Source organism: Anomaloglossus baeobatrachus, chromosome 1 (genome assembly GCF_048569485.1).
Source record: "Anomaloglossus baeobatrachus isolate aAnoBae1 chromosome 1, aAnoBae1.hap1, whole genome shotgun sequence".
Classification (NCBI taxonomy): Eukaryota; Metazoa; Chordata; class Amphibia; order Anura; family Aromobatidae; genus Anomaloglossus; species Anomaloglossus baeobatrachus.
The window spans coordinates 867,513,100-867,535,112 of NC_134353.1; the positions used below are offsets into that span (position 1 = coordinate 867,513,100).

General features: G+C 49.2%; 1 protein-coding gene across 6 annotated transcripts in view; it reads right to left on the reverse strand.

The window, feature by feature from the left end:
• Positions 1 to 1,756: 1,756 nt before the first annotated feature.
• Positions 1,757 to 22,013, reverse strand: part of LOC142254790 (trafficking protein particle complex subunit 13) — a 101,660-nt gene continuing 81,403 nt past the window's right edge. For 4 of the 6 annotated variants that reach the window (XM_075326128.1, XM_075326111.1, XM_075326093.1 and 1 more), the window contains 4 exons: positions 13,394 to 13,592; positions 13,014 to 13,114; positions 11,638 to 11,788; positions 1,757 to 3,418 (listed from right to left, as the gene is read on the reverse strand). In XM_075326128.1, coding sequence (XP_075182243.1) covers positions 3,311 to 3,418; positions 11,638 to 11,788; positions 13,014 to 13,114; positions 13,394 to 13,592 — 559 coding nt within the window. In that variant the 3' untranslated portion in view covers positions 1,757 to 3,310. The remainder of the gene's footprint in view (positions 3,419 to 11,637; positions 11,789 to 13,013; positions 13,115 to 13,393; positions 13,593 to 22,013) is intronic. The other 2 variants (XM_075326120.1, XM_075326102.1) reach the window with 1 other exon arrangement.

Here is a 22,013-nt window from a genome sequence, read left to right on the forward strand (position 1 = left end):
GGGAGTCAATATCAAGAGTGGGGTAGTGTGTGTGTGGGGGGTCTCAGCATAAGCGTTAGTGTGGTGGTCTTAGCATGAGTGGGGCAACATGAAGGTCTCATTATGGAAAAGAGGAAGGCAGCATTAGGAGCTCATGGAGAGGGACAGCATGCATGGGACATTGTGAGAAGGGGGCAGCATGCATGGGACACTGAGGAGGGGGCAGCATGCATGAGACATTGTGAGGAGGGGGCAGCATGCATGGGACATTGTGAGAAGGGGGCAGCATGCATGGGACACTGAGGAGGGGGCAGCATGCATGAGACATTGTGAGGAGGGAGCAGCATTCATGGGACATTGTGAGGAGGGAGCAGCATACATGAGACATTGTGAGGAGGGGGCAGCATGCATGGGACATTGTGAGGAGGGGGCAGCATGCATGAGACATTGTGAGGAGGGAGCAGCATGCATGGGACATTGTGAGGAGGGGCAGCATGCATGGGACATTGTGAGGAGGGAGCAGCATGCATGGGACATTGTGAAGAGGGGGCAGCATGCATGGGACATTGTGAGGAGAGAGCAGCATGCATGGGACATTGTGAGGAGGGGGCAGCATGCATGGGACATTGTGAGGAGGGGGCAGCATGCATGGGACATTGTGAGGAGGGGGCAGCATGCATGGGACATTGTGAGGAGGGGGCAGCATGCAAGGGACATTGTGAGGAGGGGGCAGCATGCAAGGGACATTGTGAGGAGGGAGCAGCATGCATGGGACATTGTGAGGAGGGGGCAGCATGCATGGGACATTGTGAGGAGGGGGCAGCATGCAAGGGACATTGTGAGGAGGGGGCAGCATTCATGGGACATTGTGAGGAGGGGGCAGCATGCATGGGACATTGTGAGGCGGGGGCAGCTTGCATGGGACATTGTGAGGAGGGAGCAGCATGCATGGGACATTGTGACGAGGGAGCAGCATGCATGGGACATTGTGAGGAGGGGGCAGCATGCATGGGACATTGTGAGGAGGGGGCAGCATGCATGGGACATTGTGAGGAGGGGGCAGCATGCATGGGACATTGTGAGGAGGGGGCAGCATGCATGGGACATTGTCCTCACATCATGCTGCTCCCTCCTCACAATGTACAGATCATATTTCATAATCGAGGAAGGTGTGGTGGATATACAGTAGTTTATAAGGGAGGGCAGTGTGGTGTTTATTAGGGGCAGTGTCACAGTCACAGTATATAAGTGGGGACGGTGTGGTGGGAATATTTTATACTCATGCTATGTTTTGATGTGCCTGTGGTGATTCCCATTGGGGGGGGGTTCGTTTCTTATTGATACTTTTTAAAGTGTGCTACAGAGTAGATTTGCCTTAAACAGATGTCGTGTGCGAAAACTCAGTTTTACATTGTCACTAAGGGGCGCGACCACTTAAAGTGCCTAGGGCAGCACGAAGGCAAAATACAGCCCTGTATATAGGGGAGGATAATCACACTCTCTTCCCAGCAGACAGATGGCAGGGCTCTAGCTGACTATGTAATGCTGTAATTGTGCATTATGTTTTTTTGGACGATCGTATATAAATAAAGTGTACGGTAAAATCTGTGAATTAATACTCTAAAGAAAAGCAAAGAGGGGACTGATCTACATGGAAAAAAGTACACAGTTCACAAATATAATTATAATTAGGATGGGTGCAGGGATAGGGAAAAAAAAAAAAAAAAAGCAAAAAACAATCTGAATTGGCACAAATCCAATAAATTGTAGGAATCGATTATTTCAATTCTTTATTTACAGATAAAATGACATACTTACATATTCTTTAGCGTGCAGGGCAAAATTGTTTCTTGCCCTGACAATACATTAATTGGTCCACAACAGCAATTGGTATTCATAATTACATGTGCGAGTTTAATCATGTGAAATATCGGAAGCTTCAGCTAAAATGATGACATAACCAATATTTTCCAGTAAACGGAAACAAAATGGATAGAGACAAAGGCATGGCAGGTGAAGTGACACCACAGTGATCGATTACAGAAAATTAATGAACTTTTGATTTCTTTCATAGAGCAAAAGGGGTTTTCTTTTTTTTTTTTTGCTGAAATAGCGCCACCTCCGTCCACGGGCTGTGTCTGGTATTGCAGATCAGTCTAATTTAAAAGTTTTTTTTTTTGTTTTTTTTTTACAGGACTAGAATAATAGGTCTCGATTTTCATTCCAAAAGCAATACCACACCTGCTCATAGCTGTGTGATGTTACAGCTCAGGCCTATTTAAAGGTAACCGGTAATGTTAAGAATAGTATCTGTATACTGGATGTTCTAGAGCAGGAGGAGTTGATCAGATTAATATACTATTTTGTGGCAAAGGTTTCATCTTATTCATTGAAATACCTGGTGCTTATATGCATGAGTCCAGTGGGCGGTTCTAATCCGTGATTGACAGTCTTCCCTATATAACAGTAAATGCAAAGACAACTGTCAATCACTAGTAGGACCGCCCACTGGACTCATACATACATTACAAGGGATTTCAATGAAAAAAAAAAACAAAAAACCAAAACGTTATACTAAATCTTTTCCAACAAACCTACATTGTGCACAGCTTCTCTGTACCGTATCGGACTACATGTATGTTGTGAGAGGTTCCATTTCAGCGAATGGGGCTGATCTGCTATACCCAACCCAGAGCATGGATAGATTCAGCACAAAATTTTTAAAGAGGGACCCCCCCTCCAAAAAACAAACTAAAAAAAACAAAACCAAAAAACTGAACTGAATAGGATTATTTCAGGGGGTTTACAATGCCAAAACGGCCCATGGACAACAGTTACCGGAATTTCTAAATTTCAAAAGAGAAAACCGAAAAAAAAAATATATTTTAAATTTACAATGGATTAAAAAAAAAAAACCAAAAAAAAACTACATGTAGACCAGAAAAAAAAAATGTAACTATACAGCATAAAATTACCGCACGTCCACCAACCAACCCCAAAACATCAGTCTGATATACCTGGTGCCAAAATATAGATTACCAAATGCCATCCTTTAATTTTGTATTCTTGTATTTATTGGGCGGAGTAGTCGTATAAAATAAATAAATGCATTATGTACATTTTATTACTTGGGACATGAGATAAAATACGGTGTAATAAGACACAATATTTCATTTTTAAAATAAAAATGGAACCGGCTGCAGAAAATACTAAACAATAAAATGTGCCTGATATTTGGCAAAGTACAACCCGGGCTCGCTCAGCTTGTGAAACTGGAGACATTGGTCTTAAAAGTTCAAAAAAACAAAACAAAAATAGATCTCTCAATGAATCAACTTTCAACCTGGATGGTTGAAGACACTACGCAGACTTGTGCGATATCGTCGTACTCGTACGTCCTCTTCAGAAAGGTGTCTGTTAGCCGCAGGCCAGAAACACTCTGGTGAAATAAGGAGAAGATACAGAAGTAGTTACAGTAGCTGCTAATGGTGGACGACTGATTTTCTTCATCGGATTTTTAGGCTGTGTGCGCACGTTGCGTTTTTTTCCCGCGTTAACGCTGCGTTTTAAACTGCAGCGGTTCATTGCCAAATTGCATGCGTTCTGCTTCCCCAGCAAAGTCTATGAGAAGCCCAAACATTCAATGCGCACGCTGCGTTTTTAAACGCAGCGTTTTGGATGCCACAAATTGATGCGGAAAAAAGAAGGGAATTTTGTTTACTTACCGTAAATTCCTTTTCTTCTAGCTCCTATTGGGAGACCCAGACAATTGGGTGTATAGCTTCTGCCTCCGGAGGCCACACAAAGTATTACACTTTAAAAAGTGTAACCCCTCCCCTCTGCTATACACCCTCCCGTGCATCACGGGCTCATCAGTTTTGGTGCCAAAGCAGGAAGGAGGAAACTTATAAATTGGTCTAAGGTAAATTCAATCCGAAGGATGTTCGGAGAACTGAAACCATGACCCAAAAGAACAATTCAACATGAACAACATGTGTACACAAGAACAACAGCCCGAAGGGAACAGGGGCGGGTGCTGGGTCTCCCAATAGGAGCTAGAAGAAAAGGAATTTACGGTAAGTAAACAAAATTCCCTTCTTTGTCGCTCCATTGGGAGACCCAGACAATTGGGATGTCCAAAAGCAATCCCTAGGTAGGTAAAAGAATACCTCGATAAAAAGAGCCGAAAAACGGCCCCCTCTTACAGGTGGACAACTGCCGCCTAAAGGAGTCGCCTACCTAGGCTGGCATCTGCCGAATCATCGGCATGCACCTGATAGTGTTTCGTGAAAGTGTGCAGACTCGACCAGGTAGTCGCCTGACACATTTGCTGAGCCGTAGCCTGGTGTCGCAATGCCCAGGAAGCACCGACGGCTCTGGTAGAATGGGCTTTCAGCCCTGCAGGAATCGGAAGCCCAAAAGAACGGTAGGCTTCAAGAATCGTTTCCTTGATCCACCGAGCCAAGGTTGACTTGAAAACCTGAAATCCCTTACTCTGGCCCGCGATAAAGACAAGAGCGCATCGGGCCGGCGCCGTGGCGCCGTGCGAGAAATGTAGAGCCGGAGTGCTCTCACCAGATCTAATAAATGCAAATCCTTTTCACATTGGTGAACTGGATGCGGACCCAAGGAGAGTAAGAAGATATCCTGATTGAGATGAAACGGGGATACCTTAGGGAGAAAGTCCGGGACCGGACGTAGAACCACCTTATCCTGGTGAGACACCAGGAAGGGGGCTTTGCCTGACAGCGCTGCTAGCTCAGACACTCTTTTGAGTGATGTGACTGTCACTAGGAAGGCTATCTTTTGCGAAAGGCGAGATAGAGAGATCCCGCATCGGCTCGAAAAGTGACTTCTGAAGAGTCGTCAGCACCCTGATAAGATCCGAGGGTGCTAACGGACGCTTGTAAGGTGGGACTATGTGGCCAACCCCCTGCAGGAACGTGCGGACCTGCGGAAGCCTGGCTAAACGCTTTTGAAAAAACACGGAAAGCGCCGATACTTGTCCCTTGAGAGAGCCGAGAGACAAGCCCTTGTCCATTCCAGATTGAGGGAAAGAAGAAAAGTGGGCAAGGCAAACGGCCAGGGAGTAAACCCTGAGTCAGCGCACCAGGATAAGAAGATCCTCCAAGTCCTGTGATAGATCTTGGCGGACGTTTGTTTCCTGGCCTGTCTCATGATGGCAATGACGTCTGGAGATATCCCTGATGACGCTAGGAGCCAGGACTCAATGGCCACACAGTCAGGTTTAGGGCCGCAGAATTCAGAAGGAAAAATGGCCCTTGAGACAGCAAGTCTGGTCGGTCTGGGAGTGCCCACGGTTGACCCACCGTGAGGTGCCACAGATCCGGGTACCACGATCACCTCGGCCAGTCTGGGCGACGAGGATGGCGCGGCAACAGTCTGACCTGATCTTGCGTAACACTCCGGGCAGTAGTGCCAGAGGAGGAAATACATAAGGCAGTCGAAACTGCGACCAGTCCTGAAGTAGCGCGTTTGCCGCTAGAGCTCTGTGATCCGTGGACCGAGCCATGTATGCCGGGACTTTGTTGTTGTGCCGAGACGCCATTAGATCGACGTCCGGCGTTCCCCAGCGGCAACAGATCTCTAGAAACACGTCCCGGTGAAGAGACCATTCCCCTGCGTCCATGCCCTGGCGACTGAGAAAATCTGCTTCCCAGTTTTCTACGCCCTGGATGTGAACTGCGGAGATGGTGTAGGCTGTGGCTTCCGCCCACAGCAGAACCCGCCGAACTTCTCGGAAGGCTTGACGACTGCGTGTGCCGCCCTGGTGGTTGATGCACGCAACCGCCGTGGCGATGTCCGACTGAATTCGGATCTGCCTGCCCTCCAGCCACCGCTGGAATGCCTTTAGGGCTAGATACACTGCCCTTATCTCCAGAACATTGATCTGAGGGGAGGACTCTGTCGGAGTCCAGGTTCTCTGAGCCGAGTGGTGGAGGAAGACCGCTCCCCACCCTGACCGACTCGCGTCCGTCGTGACCACAGCCCCGGCTGGGGGACGGAAGGATTTTCCCTTCGCCCAGGAAGTGGAAAGAAGAGAGACGTTCTTGTCTAGGGACGTCGACCTCCTGTCCCATTTGTGGTGTCCGATAGAAGCGGACGCAGACGAAACTGTGCAAGGGAACTGCCTCCCTTGCTGCCACCATCTTCCTTAGAAAGTGCATGAGGCGCCTCAAGGGGTGTGACTGGGCCCGAAGGAGAGAGTGCACCCCTGTCTGTAGTGAACGCTGATTATGCAGCGGAAGCTTCACTATGCTCTGGTGCAATCGGCACATGGAGATAAGCATCCCTGATGTCGATTGATGCTAGGAAGTCTCCTTGTGCCATCGAGGCGATGACAAAGCGGAGAGATTCTATCCGGAACCGTCAGGTTCTCACATGTCTGTTGAGCCGTGTGAAGTCCAGAACGGGGCGGAATGATCCGTCCTTTCTTGGTACCACGAACAAGTTGGAGTAAAAACCGCGACTACGTTCTGGAAGGGGAACGGGTAACGCAACTCCTCCAGCCTTCAGAGTGTTCACCGCCTGAAAACGTGCATCAGCTCGCTCGGAGGGCGGAGATGTTGTGAAGAAACGAGTCGGAGGACTAGAACTGAGCTCTATCCTGTAACCGTGAGACAGAATGTCTCTCATCCAACGGTCTTGGACATGTGGAGACCGCTCCCCTGACCTGGACCGCCATGCAGAAGAGTTTCTCTGGCTCTTCTGTGGCCTTTTGGACGATGAGATGGGGACCTAGCTGAGGGTGCTAAGGTCTCTTTGGTATGGGCTGGGTAAGCACGAGTCCATTCCTTTGGAATGCTCAATCGATTCATCCAATTGTGCGCCAAACAATCGGTCGCCAGAAAATGGCAAACCGGACAAGAGCTTCTTGGAAGCAGAGACTGCCTTCCATTCTCGTAGCCACATGGCCCTGTGGACTGCCACCGGATTGGCGGATGCTACCGCTGTACGGCAAGCCGAGTCCAGGACAACATTCATGGCGTAGGATGAAAATACCGACGCCTGGGACGTCGAAGACGCTAATTGCGGAGCAGAGTATGCCCGCATTAATCTCAGACAGAGCAGCTGAGATAGCCTGGAGTGCCCACACTGCTGTAAAGGCTGGGGCAACGGACGCGCCTATGGCTTCAATAGATGGATTTCATTAGGAGCTCTATCTGCCTGTCCGTGGCATTCTTGAGCGTTGAACCGTCAGCCACTGCTACTACGGAACTAGCCGCCCGTCTAGAGACTGGAGGGCCACCTTGGAACACTGAGCCCAGCTCTTAACCACGTCAGAGGGGAAGGGATAACGTGAGTTATTAATGCGTTTAGTAAAACGCTTGTCCGGGAAAGCCCTGTGCTTCTGGACAGCATCTCTGAAGCATTGAGAGCCACGTCCGGACAGAGTCCTGGGCTGCGACCTCCGCCTCATCCTCTAGAGAGTCCTCAAGCTGAGACTCTTGATGAAGTCGGGGAAGATTCTAAGCAAGCCCGCTTAGCCGGTCTGGGACTGCAGTCCGTGCCGGAGTCCCCCACGTAATAACTAGAGGTCCCCCCAGGAGCCCGCTGCGTCGCGGACCGAGCGGGGCCTGTGAGCGATCCCGCAGTGCCCGGGGCCTGTGTAAGGGGCCGGTCTGGGCTGCAAGCTTCTAGTATCTTAGCAGATGTGAAAGTGACTCAGAGAGTTTTTCAACAAAAGCTGCAAACTCTGTCCCTGCCGTCTGGACAGGGGACTCACATGGCCCGAGCAATGCTCACAGTGATCACTGAGTATGTACCTCCGAACTGTGAAAATGCATACAATATATATATACACATACATATATATTATATATATATTATATATATATATATATATATATATTATATATATATATATATATATACAGTTCAGCACTCTGGGTGGCCCAGCCCGATGGTAAGAAGCCACCTGGCTTACCGACCGCTCAAGCAGTGTGTGCTGCTTAAAAACATGGCTGTCGGCGTTTACAGGGGAAGAGGGGGCCGTGGGCGTAACCCCAAAAGTGCGGGAATCTGGAGTCCCGGAGTGAAAAGTGAGGGGGGCGGAGGACAGCCAAGTGTGCTCCAGCCCTCACTGTCGGAGTCAGACCGACCGTCCCGCCCCTCCCCCTGACTGGCAGGTCCGGGGGCGGGAGTTTAAGGCACTAGGCCGCAAAAGCCGGGGGCTAAAGTTAAAAACCTCGGCCGGCCAGCAGGCGCGGTCGGCGCGGTAGTCCCGTACTACCCCCGCAGACGCCGCAAAGTCTGAGGCCAAGGTGCTCCATGCACCGTCCCCGAGGGGACACTGAGCACCTGTGTGGGAATCTGTGCCGTAGAGTGATTAGTGAGGGGGGCGGAGGACAGCCCAGTCTGCTCCAGCCCTCACTGTCGGCGTCAGCCCGACCGTCCCGCCCTTCCCCCTGACTGGCAGGTCCGGGGGCGGGAGTTTAAGGCACTAGGCCGCAAAAGCCGGGGGCTAAAGTTGAAAACCTCGGCCGGCCAGCAGGCGCGGTCGGCGCGGTAGTCCCGTACTACCCCCGCAGACGCCGCAAAGTCTGAGGCCAAGGTGCTCCATGCACCGTCCCCGAGGGGACACTGAGCACCTGTGTGGGAATCTGTGCCGTAGAGTGATTAGTGAGGGGGGCGGAGGACAGCCCAGTCTGCTCCAGCCCTCACTGTCGGCGTCAGCCCGACCGTCCCGCCCTTCCCCCTGACTGGCAGGTCCGGGGGCGGGAGTTTAAGGCACTAGGCCGCAAAAGCCGGGGGCTAAAGTTGAAAACCGCGGCCGGCCAGCAGGCACGGTCGGCGCGGTAGTCCCGTACCAACCCCGCAATCGCTGCCAAGTCTAAGTCCAAGGTGCTCCATGCACCGTCCCTAAGGGGACACTGAGTACCTGTGCGGGGATCTGTGCCGTAGAGTGATTAGTGAGGGGGGCGGAGGACAGCCCAGTCTGCTCCAGCCCTCACTGTCGGCGTCAGCCCGACCGTCCCGCCCTTCCCCCTGACTGGCAGGTCCGGGGGCGGGAGTTTAAGGCACTAGGCCGCAAAAGCCGGGGACTAAAGTTAAAACCGCGGCCGGCAAGCAGGCGCGGTCGGCGCGGTAGTCCCGGCGTCATACCAATCACTGCAGTCGCTGCAGCGTCTGAGGTCCAGGTGCTCTATGCACCGTCCCCAAGGGGACACAGAGTACCTGTAGATGCAGGGCCCTGTCCCTGATGATACTCAGTCTCCTGTCCGTCAGATACCCTCAGGGGCTGCGGAGGGAGCCCGGTCCCAGTGCCTGGATGACCGGATAGGATCCCACTTCTCCCAGAGCCCCTAAGGGATGGGGAAGGAAAACGGCATGTGGCTCCTGCCTGTGTACCCGCAATGGGTACCTCAACCTTAACAACACCGCCGACTCAGTGGGGTGAGAAGGGAGCATGCCGGGGGCCCTGTGAGGGGCCCTCTTTTCTTCCATCCGATAAAATCAGCAGCTGCTGCTGACTAAAATGGGAGCATGAGTGCATGTGTGCCTCCTTCAACACAAAGCATAAAACTGAGGAGCCCGTGATGCACGGGAGGGTGTATAGCAGAGGGGAGGGGTTACACTTTTTAAAGTGTAATACTTTGTGTGGCCTCCGGAGGCAGAAGCTATACACCCAATTGTCTGGGTCTCCCAATGGAGCGACAAAGAAAAAGCAGCATGTCACTTCTTTTGTGCGTTGTAGCTGCGTTCTCCACCCATTGAAATCAATGATGTGGGTCAAAACGCAACCGAAATGCACTTGGGACTGCATTTTGGTCGCGATCCGCATGCTTTTTTGACAAGCAAAACGCAGGTCTTCAGTCTCTGTCTATGTCGGTCAATCTCTCTCTGTCCGTCGGTCGGTCTCTCCCTTTCATACTCACCGTTCACCGGCGCGGCGCTGCACAGCTGTCACACTACTACTACTTACAGACTCTCCCGCGCACTACTTCTGGGGCCACTCATTACCCCTCATGCATATGCACGGTTTCCCTTGCCGAACGGCAGTCCTGGCATCTGTGATTGGTTGCAGTCATACCGCACCCCCAACCTGTGTGACAACATGTCTGACTGTTTGCAATCAGAGGCGCTGTATGTGTATATTGGTGTAGAAATAAAAAAAAAAAAATTGGAGTAGGGTTCCCCCATATTATGATACCAAACACAGATAAAGCAGACGGCCAAAGGCTGCAGCCCTCAGCCATGTGCTTATCTTGGCTGTGTATCAAAACAAGAAGAACCACATGCAGCTTAATTTTTTTTTAATTCAAATTATTTAAATTACAAAAAAAATGAAAATAAACTGTCTGCTGCCCCCCCCCTTCCAATTCTGATACCCAGCCATGATAAAGCCGACAGCTGGGGCTGGCATTCTCATGCTGGGGGGACCCCTGGTTATTTTGCCCCCCAGCCTGAAAATAGCAGCCTGCAGCCACCCAGGATTGTTGCATCCATTAGATGCAATAATCCCGAAACTTTACCAGCCTCATCCCAATTGCCTTGGTAATCGGGGTAATAAGGAGTTAGTGACAGCTCACAGCTGCCACTAATCCCTAGATTAGTACTAGGGGGTGGGGGAAATCTCATAGATGCCTCCTATTACTAATCTAAGTGAAAGACAAACACCGAAGAAATCCTGTTTTTGAAATAAAGTACAAAACACATCACCCTCTTTCTCAACCCCCAAAACACCCAGTTCTGATGTAATCCACACAAGGTTCCACAATGATTCCAGCTCTGCTACATTACAGAAGTGACAGGGCGCGGGCACAGAACATATCCACACTCTGTGGCTTCAGGCAGAGAAAGACTAAGCCACAGCAATGAGTGGTGATGTCAGTTTATTTGTGGTTACTGCTGGAGGTTCTTCATCTGTAACGGCAGGTAACCTGATCTCATTAAACTCAGTGACCTCACCTCAGGTGAGGTCACAGAGTACACAGACCTGCATTTCCTGGAAGAAAATGGCGTTTTTTGTTTTTTGCCAAGACATAGATTTAATGCTGAAATTCATACACCCTATTACCTGCGCTGAATCTGCATCTTCTGGCAAAAATCGCATCAAAACATGATGCAGTCTTGATGCAATTTGCCAGGAGATGCAGATTTGGTTTAAGTTTAATGAGGTCACCTGAGGTCGGTTTACCTGTGGTCACAGGTGGGGTACCGTGGGAACCTCCAGCTGTGACTGCAAAAACTGAGCGATGTCACCGCTCATCGCTGCAGTGCACTCATTCTCTACCTGAAACCACAGAGTGCCGTCATGTTCTGTGTCTGCAACTGTCACTTCAGTATGTAGCAGAGCTGGAATTGTCGTGGGACCTCGTGTGGATTATGTTGGAACTGGGTGTTTTTGGGGTTAATAAATTGGAGAAAGAGTGCTCCAATGCTATTTTCCATACACAGGTGTGTCTTATCAGGCATTCTTAGAGGACAGCCCTGGGTCACTTTGTATATTTAGTAATGTTGCAGACAATTGAAATAGTTAAATAGTATTGGAGTTTTCTCCAATGTTGGCTTTCAGATCCAAGCTGTACTTTATAGCTTTGACAAATGAAATTTTTTTTTATGCATTTTGCAAAGCTTTCTACGGTTTGTGGCCTCTGATTTCACCAATTGATATCACCTTTTTTCAGTCCTCACCTGCAGTCCTTGCACCGACGAGAGAAGTGTCAGTGTTAGAAACATGGATGAGCTGGGGTGCAGTTTTCCAAGCTGTCGTCCTGACACTCCGCACCAGTGGATCGAGCTTGTGTTGCACATTTCAAGTATAAGGTCCATAGTCCTTTCACTGCTAGAGAGGATGGAAAAAGATGGATCACTTAGTAGAGTGTCATAGCACAATGGTTCAACGTCATGTACATGTGAGCATTTCCGGTAGCAGGGCCATGCTTGTTCGTGGCTGTGTATAGGACGTCTGTTCAGTGCCAAAGCAAGTATATTGGACTGTTACAATGCTACATGGTCATACCCTGATGGGTTACTGATGAGAATCGTGGATGTGCCAAGCACATATGCCATGGCATGCAAATGTACTACAAGAGCAGAATATAAAAAGCTACAACGCATTTCCCCTTTAAGGGCCATATTATGCAGGTACATAACCACACATTGAGTCACTGTGTAGAGACCAAAGAAATATACACTGAAAGTTACCATCCAAAACCTGAGGGCTGCATCCATTCTGCAAAGTAATGTCTCATGTTACAGCAGAAGAGTAGGACTGATGAGCGCAAGACTGTCAGGACATACTAAACGAATAGCTACCCTAAAATCAAGAATGAACTTCTGTTACTGCAGTGGTGTAACTGGAGGTGGGAGCACTAAAGGGACAAATGGCTACGTGACAAAAGTAAAAAGCACACTTAGGCCGCTTTCACACTGCGCTATAACCTACATTCACTGGTCCTGTCGAAGCTTCCGGCCGAACCCAGACGCAAAAGGGGTTTCAGACGCATGCACCGACGAGGCCATTGACTATAATGGTGCACACGGAATCTCCGTGTGTTCGGTCTTGTGCCATTTTTGGGCGTATACGCAGTCTGCAGGTGGTCACACAAGTAGTAGACTGCGTCTGGGTGTCCGCCTGCAGAAAGCGTATATTCCCAAAAATGGTGCAAGAGAGCGCAGGGAGACTCAGTCTGTACCATTATAGTCAATGGTTCCATTGGCGCACGCGTCCGAAACCAGTTTTGCGTAGGGGTTCAGACGTAAGCTCTGATGGGATCAGTGAACATTTGTTATACCACAGTGTGAAAGTGGTCTTATACGGGCAAACCGCAGATTTCCAACCACACAGCCTTAAAAGAGCAGATCAGCTGATGACCAAGTGGTTGTTCATCCAATTGTCGGCTCTAGTAAAATTACCTTTACAAGTTTGTCTGAGACCATTCCGGGGTGAGACATTACATTGCGTCTACATGTAAGTGCTTACACCGGGTCAGTTCTATTGTGCAGGATACAAGTACGGCACCTGAAACGTAGCTGCAGGTGTCTGTGAAACACAAGTGGGGCCTTACCTGCAGTTTGTGATTTTACATGTGATATCAAATGGTTCCTCCAGGCTGACAGTATCCGGGATGGTTTCCAGTGAAAGCCTCACATCACCATATCCTGGAGCCTGAAGAATATAAAGCAGCAGACGTTCTCCATTATTCTGAGCACAAACTAAATATTTCTTATAAATGGGAACAAAAATATCAACCTTTACAGCAAGGTGAAGAACATATGGAAATGATCCCATCATTCGTTCTTTGCTTCTATTTTCTGACAATTCTATCAACTGCCAAAATCTGCATTAAAAACGCACTGTGCGTCCACATCCTTACAATAGTCTGCAGACTAAACATTAGGACAGAGGAGTTTAGTCCAGAAATCAGGCTCTGGAGCTATTCTGTACCATTCTCTGCAGCTGGCTGGTCTGAAGTCTTCCTCGCTCCCCGAGGTTAGTTTTCCATACAATGTCCAACTTGCCGATCACCGTGACCCCTTTGATGACTCCGGCTTTTTCAGCAAATTCAGGTTTAGGTTTCAAGCAATACAAGTACTGCCGAGTGTCCATGGGCTGTAAGTAGGTCTTGGATCCAAACGTAGATAACCTGCATTACAGAATTATGTATCCGAATCAGCATAAATAACTAACACAAACACATTCTGAGAAAAAGAGAATTTTGTTACTTACCGTAAATTCTTTTTCTTATAGTTCCGACATGGGAGACCCAGACCATGGGTGTATAGCTTCTGCCTCCGGAGGACACAAAGTACTACACTCAAACGTGTAGCTCCTCCCTCCTAGCATATACACCCCCTGGTAGCCAGTCCTAGCCAGTTTAGTGCAAAAGCTGAAGGAGGACATCCACCCACAAGTAGAGACAGAGCAAAACCCGGAACAACCGGAACCTCTGTCTACAACAACAGCCGGTGATAACACACGGAACAAGAAACCTGCCAACAGGCAACAGGGAGGGTGCTGGGTCTCCCATGTCGGAACTATAAGAAAAAGAATTTACGGTAAGTAACAAAATTCTCTTTTTCTTCATCGTTCCTTATGGGAGACCCAGACCATGGGACGTTCTAAAGCAGTCCATGGGTGGGAATAAACAGAAAAACTGAGAAGTAGGCGAAACCTAACTTCACAAATGGGCGACAGCCGCCTGAAGGATGCGTCTGCCCAAGCTCGCATCTGCCGAAGCAAGAGCATGTACTTGGTAGTGCTTCGAAAAGGTATACAGACTAGTCCAAGTGGCAGTCTGACAGACCTGCTGAGCCGTAGCCTGGGCCTGAAAGCCTAAGAGGCACCGACAGCTCTGGTCAAGTGTGCCTTGATCCCCGGCGGGAGAGGCACTTGAGTACACTGGTAGGTATCGGAAATGGCCGACCTAAACCAACGAGCCAGGGTCGGCTTAAATGCCGAAAGGCCCTTACGCTGACCAGCGGTCAGCACAAAAGAAAGGTGCACCGCCTAAGAACAGCGGTGCGAGACACATAGATCCGGAGCGCCCGCACCAGATCCAGAGTATGCAACGCCCTTTCAAAGCGATGAACAGGAGCCGGACAAAAGGAAGGCAGGGAAAATGCCCCGGTTAAGGTGGAAACAGGAACCACCTTAGGGAGAAAGTCCGGAGTCGGGCGGAGAACCACCTTGTCTTGATGAAGGGAGGACTCCGAAGAGAGTGCAGCCAAAACAGAGACTCCCATGGTGGAAGTCATGGCCACTAGAAAGACCACTTTCTGTGAAAGACTAAACAAAGAAACCTCCCTAAGAGGCTCAAAGGGGGGTTTCCGGAAGCTGTGAGGACCGAATTAAGGTCCCAGGGCTCCAAGGGCCGCCGGTAAGGCGGAATGATGTGAGATGCGCCCTGCATGAAGGAGCGCACCTGGGCCAGCCGGGCGATACGCCGCTGGCACAACACTGACAGAGCCGAGACCTGTCCCTTAAGGGAATTGAGGGATAGTCCTAGCTGCAGACCGGACTGTAGAAGGGACAGGAGGGTCGGCAAGGCCAAAAGGCCAAAGGATACTTCCGAGCTCGAGTCATAGTGGAGATGACTTCAGGAGGGATACCAGAAGTCGTCAAGATCCATGACTCAAACGCCACGCCGTCAAACAGAGCCGTAGGTTCTGGCGGAAGGACGGACCTCGTGAGAGAAGGTCTGGACAGTCCGGGAGATGCTATGGCACCTCTACGGACAGACGGAGCAGGTCAGGGTACCAAGCTTGCCTGGGTCAGTCTGGAGTAATGAGAATGACCCGACGGCCCTCCTTTCTGATCTTGCGCAGGACTCTGGGCAAGAACTAGAGTGTGAAACACGTAAGACAGACGAAGCTGGGACCAAACTTGAACCAGTGCGTCTGCCGCAAAAACCTGAGGATCGTGGAGCCACGGTTTGACGGCAGAGACAATCTGCCTCCCAGTTTTCCACGTCTGGGATGTGGGCTGCGGATATGGTGGACTAGGAGTCCTCCGTCCACTGAAGAATGCGATGAACCTCCAACATTGCCAGGCGGCTGAGTGTCCCGCCCTGGAGGTTGATGTAGGCAAACGCTGTAGCGTTGTCTGACTGGACTCGAATGTGCCTGGCCGCCAACAGATGGTGAAAGGCTTAGAGAGCTAGAGACACAGCTCTGATTTCCAGCACATTGATCCAGAGGGCTGATTCGGACAGAGTCCAAGTGCCCTGCGCTCCATGGTGGAGATATACTGCTCCCCAGCCGGATAGACTAGCATCTTGGTGAGGATCACCCGGGACGGAGCCAGGAAGGAGCGTCCCTGAGACAGAGGGGACGATGCCACCATTGAAACGAGCCCCTGGTCTGTGGCGAAGCCACCGCCCCGTGGAAGGAGGAAGTCCGCTTGTTCCAACAGCGGAAAATATCCAGACGCAGATGGAACTGGGCAAGGGAATTGCTTCCATTGACACCACCATCTGATCCAGCACCTGTATTAGGTGCCTGATGGAACGACGTCGACCGCCAGCGGAGGGACTGCTGTTTGACTAAGGGCAGCTTCACAAGTGCCGACAGAGTCTCGAATTGCGTCCCTGGGTATGTGAACTTCTGGGTCGAAGTCAGAGTGGACTTGGACAGAATGACAAACCACCCGAATTGGTTAGAGTGGCGAGAGTGAGCGAGGCACTCCGCTAACAGTCTGCACTGGATGAAGCCCAGAGTAGAAGGCTGTCCTGGACAAAAGGATCGCTGCCAACCCCTAGAGGTGCAGGACCGCAATCACAGCTGCCCCGACCTTGAGAATACTCGAGGGGCCGTGTCTAACCCCAAGGGAAGAGCCACGAATTGGACCACTCTGATTGCAAAACGTAGCCAACGCTGGTGTGAAACTGCGATTGGCACATGCAGATAGGCATCTCTGATTTCGATGGATGCTAGGGAATCTCCTTGGGTCATTGATTGATCGCAGAGACTGTATGCGAAACTGCCGCACCTGAACATGCTTGAGAAGCTTGAGATCCAGGTCGGAAGGTACCGCCCTCCTCGGGTACTAGGAATAGATTTAAGCAGAAATCTCAGAACCGTTCCCAGTCGGGAACCGGTACAATTACTCCAGTGGCCTGCAAGAATGCCACAGCCTGTGAGAAGGCGGCGGCCTTGGAGCAGGGGGGAGTTGACAGAAAAAATCTGTTTGGCGGGCTGGATAGAATTCTATCCTGTAGCCGTGGGAGATGGTATCTCGCACCCACTGATCGGAGACGTGTTAAAACCATACGTCGCCAAAGTGGGAGAGCCTGCCACCGACCAAGGACGTTGCTGGCGTGGCCAGATAGCCAGGAGGAGGCTGACTTAGTGGCAGCATGTCCTGCGGTCTTCTCGTGCGCCATTTGGGTTTACGATCCTTGGCTGAGCCAGTGGGCGAGGCCGAGGGCTAAGAGAACGATCAGATGGAGGAACAAAAAGAACGAAACCTCGACTGATTCCTGCCCTGGACAGGTTTCCTGGTTTAGGTTTGTGGCATGGAAGAAACTCTTCCCGCCAAGAGCTTCCTTAATAATTTCATCCAGTTGTTCCCGAACAGTCTGGTCCCAGCAAAAGGGAGCCCAGCAAGGAACTTCTTTAGAAGCATCCGCCTTCCACTTCTGAAGCCACAGGAGCCTGCGGGTAGCGAGGAAATTAGCCGAGGCCACCGCAGTGCGGTGAGAGTCTCCAGCATGGCAGACATGGTATAGGATGAAAAGACTGAAGTCTGGAAGTTAAGGCAACCATTTCGGGCAAAGAGTCCCTATGAGGGAATGCATCTCCTCTAGAGAAGCAGAGATGGCTTTGAAAGCCGCACTGCTGCAAAAGCTGGGGAGAACGAGGCCCCTGCCGCCTCCATACAGATTTGGCCAGAAGGACAACCTGGCGGACAGCAAAGCCGTAAGTGAGGAGCCATCAGCCACTGATACAACGTCAGGGCTGAGAGTCTAAACACCGGAGGGACCACCTTTGGTGAATGAGCCCACTCCTTGACCACCGCTGGTGGAAGGGGAAAACTGTCATCAGAACCACGCTTTGGGAAGAGTTTGCCAGAGCAGACCCTGGGCTTGGTCACAGTGGCTTGAAAACTGGAGTGGTTAAGGAACACACTCCTTGTTCTCTTAGGCAAGGTAAACTGGTGTCTTTTTGCCAGAGAGGCTTGCTCCTCTGATACTGGCGGATTGAGGTCCAGTACAGAATTAATGTACAGTGGGATCCTTAGAGAGGTGCCGTCAGCCACTGATACAACTATCCGGGCTGAAATACTAGACACCGGAGGGACTACCCTTGGTGAATGAGCCCACTCCTTGACCACCTCTGGTGGAAGGAGGAAACAGTCATCAGAACCACGCTTTGGGAGCGTCTGTCAGGACAGGCTCTGGGCTTGGTCACAGTGGGCTGAAAACTGGAGTGGTTAAGGAACACACTCCTTGTTCTCTTTAAGGTATACTGATGCCTTTCTGCCAGAGGGGGATACTCCCCTGATACAGGCGGATTGAGGTCCAGTACAAATATAATGGACGCAATCAAATCATTAGCATCTGCATCACCTTCGGACAGATCAATGGTACATTAAGTAGCGTCCGAGCCCCCAGTAAGACATCCTCCTCGTCCAGTGAGTCAGCTCGTGAATCAAAGCTGCGGGACGGGGAAGGACAGGGGACCCTGCGTCTCCATTTTAGGAGGACGGGGTCTGAAACCAGATGAAGAGTCCTCTGAGAACTTGCTGAGCGAGCCGTAGCAGCAGAAGCGCCCTGAGAAGGGGGCTAATGCATGCTCAGCACCACCGGAGCAGCTGGAGGGACCACTGACGAGCCTCCAGGCTGAGGGACCACTGTGTTTATGTGCTCAGTACAGGCAGTACGAGTCTACATGCAGTGCATATTAAGAACAGCCATGCAGCCTTGCTCTGATGTGAGACATGCTGCAGAAGTGGGGGCTCTGTGAGGGAATGCATCTCCAGAATGACCCCCAGCAGAGTATATAAACAGAGAATATAAGCAGCTGCACAACTGGAGGTTGTGGCTTGCCAGACCGTTTAACATACATTTCTGTGCCCTCCAGTCCCCCAGCCCAGGCCCCCACTTGTCACAATGTGGTATCTCTGTGCCTATGCAGACATTGAGAACGCTGAGAAAATGGCGACCGGAGCGAGGAGAGGTGGCGGGGCCTACTCTGAGAGCGGGCAAATGAGGTATACAGGGGAGGGAATCCTTCCTCAGTGAGGAGTGTCCGTTCCCTGTGCTGAACAGCCGCTGGGCGGAGCCACACCGTCCCTCTGCATGACAGACATGCAGGGGGAGTGAAACCGAAACTAGGCCTCAGGCGAAGCCGGGGCCTAGATATAAACATGCGGCCAGCGTGCAGGCACCATCGGCGCGGTTCTCCAGTGAAAACTGGAGAACCGGCCGGAAATGTTACCCCAGACATATAACACACTCCCCCCAATAAATAAAGTACAAGGGACCCTGGAAAGACCACTTTCTGTGGTAAAAACGTCTCAATACTTAGCTTTTGAGACGCAGGTGCCAGGTCCCTGGGGGGGGGTTAAACGCTCCGTCCAACAGGATCCTGAACAGGGCTGCGGATGGAGACCGGTCTCCTGCAAAGCAGTGAGAACCGTGATGGCTCCCACTTCAAGCCAGAGCCTCAGGGGATGGTGAAGGAGCGCGGCATGTGAAGGCTCCAGCCTTGTAAAATCAACCTTAACAGCACCGCCGACACAGTGGGGTGAGAAGGGACATGCCGGGAGTCCAGATTGGACCCGCTTTTCTTCCAAATCTTTGAAATCCAACAAATCAAAAATCAGAGAATGCATGTGTGTGTGTGACCTCCTCAACACAAAGCATTGAAACTGGCTAGGACTGGCTACCAGGGGGTGTATATGCTAGGAGGGAGGAGCTACACGTTTGAGTGTAGTACTTTGTGTGTCCTCCGGAGGCAGAAGCTATACACCCATGGTCTGGGTCTCCCATAAGGAACGATGAAGAAATGACATTTTTTAACATTGTACTGGGATTTTACCTTAATATGTTTAATTAAAGGGAAACGGTCACCAGATTTTGGAGTTCTAAACTAAAACTAGCACCTTAAGCAGCGCCTGTGATACAATCTGTAAAGGTGCAAGTTACCCCCTGAGCCCCTCTGTAGACCCCACAAATACCTTATAAATTCTCCCACCATGTATGTAAATTGTCCAGTCCGATGGGCGTCCTATTCTGCACCTCCTGTCCCTCCTTCCGCTGTTCTAATGAGCTGATTGACATGGATGACGCCTCCAGCACCATCCACGTAGCGGTCAAATACTTACACCTGCGCAGACATATTTTATCCAGGGACTACCTAAATTCCTATATATATAAAAGCATATCTTTATTTCATATTCTTTTAAAAACAAAGTCACAAACAATCCCACACCGTGAACACATAACCCGATAGGACCAGGACCACAAAGAGCGTTAGTCAAATATAGATACCTCAATAAAGATATTTCATTGGGATAATAACCCAATATTCATTAATAATAGTCTCTTGAGACTGAAACTTTGATATGTATAACTGATTTGGATAAGGACTATGGAGAGCGTGGGAATTTTTGAATATTGGAGAGAATAAGTAGAATGGAGGTGTTCTCTTGAAAACGTCTGAGATAAGTACTTTTTCTGGTATCCTATTTATCATCCTATGTATCCTGATCAATAAGGATGGAGATATAGGGATAGAAACCGAGGGACAGCCGCCGAGGAATGGGGGCACCAATTTACATTTAGGGTGCGTGTAACATCAGTTATGTCTCCATTGCTAGGTAGCGGAGAGAACTAGCGAGGGTCCTCCTAGAATCTATTATTGATGAATATTGGGTTATTATCCCAATGAAATATCTTTATTCAAGTATCTATATTTGACTAACGCTCTTTGTGGTCCTGGTCCTATCGGGTTATGTGTTCACGGTGTGGGATTGTTTGTGACTTTGTTTTTAAAAGAATATGAAATAAAGATGTGCATATATATATATATATATATATATATATATATATATATATATATATATATATATATATATATATATATATATATATATATATATATATATATATATATATATATATATATATATATATATATATATATATATATATATATATATATATATATATATATATATATGAATTTAGGTAGTCCCTGGATAAAAATTGATTTAACTACCTTACAGTATATGATTTTCTTTTTCTGGTTGTTAACCTGCACAGACATTCCCAGCTTGCCCGGCGAGTTCTCTGTGCAAGAGTAACATTTTGCCTGTGGATGCGGATTTGTCACCCACGTCTTGCACATCACTGGGATAATTCTTGCGCCTGCGCAGAGAACTCACCGATTTGCACTCACCAAAAAAGGAGCCAAGACAGATGTATGTGCACACACAGAATGTGGTGAACCTTCCTCATTAAAGATGGCTGCAGCCCAGGTGCATGATGCTGATGATACAGCCTGTCATGTGTTATGCACTCATATCGGTCTAACTGACCCGCCTGACCTGTTGTGCGTCATTTATAGGCCATAATTCAGACACTGTGCATCTCGCATATCCGTGTGAGATACACTTATATAGTGCTGTTTAGCCCGCCTGACCTAGGTTTTAGGCGTTATTTATAGGTTACAGTTCAGACACTGTGCATTTCACTCATATGATGGGCTCCCAGTGCAAGCCTTAGGAGTGTGCATGTCTTATGCTAAACAGCCGCCCCTCCCCCTTGGTGTGGAGGCTGTGTGGCTGTATCATCAGCATCATGCACCTGGGCGGCAGCCATCTTTATGAGGAAGGTTCACCACATTCTGTGTGCTTGGCTCCTTTTTTGGTGAGTGTTTTTTTGATAGTTCTTTGTGGTTTTTCTAACTCACCGATTTGCGCAGGCGCACCTATGTTTTTGGCTTTGCCCGCAATAGGGCAGAGCGAAATGCACCTGTGAGAGCTGGAATGTGTCTGCGCTGGTGCGAGAATTTGCCCACTACGTGGATGGCGTCCGAGGAGTCATCCACACGGGAGGGACAGGATGCGCAGATTAGGATGTACATCGGACTGGACCAGACAATTTACATAAATGTTTTGTATCCAAAAATTTTTTTTTAGAAAAATTATATGCAATGTCTTTAAATAAATAGGAGGAAAAATCCAATTAAAAATATACATTTTATTGTAAACATTCGTTAAAACATACAAGAATGACTAAAAATGAGATTACAGTATAGACACGAGGATCCAACAGCATAATGTGCAGAAATTACATATTGTGAGAATAAAAAAAAAATAGCAAAAACCAATGACTGCCAAAATTATTACACAAAATACAAAAATATGTATGAAATTTACAATATAAAATTATTCCCTCAAAAAGTATATATAGTAATAGGGTATAAAATTAATTTAAAGCGACACTGTGCAAATTAATGCATACAGCAATAGTACAAAAAAAATACCTTATAATAGTATATCAATAATTTATCCAAAAAAATACAGTAAATGAAGGGAATTTTGTTTACTTACCGTAAAT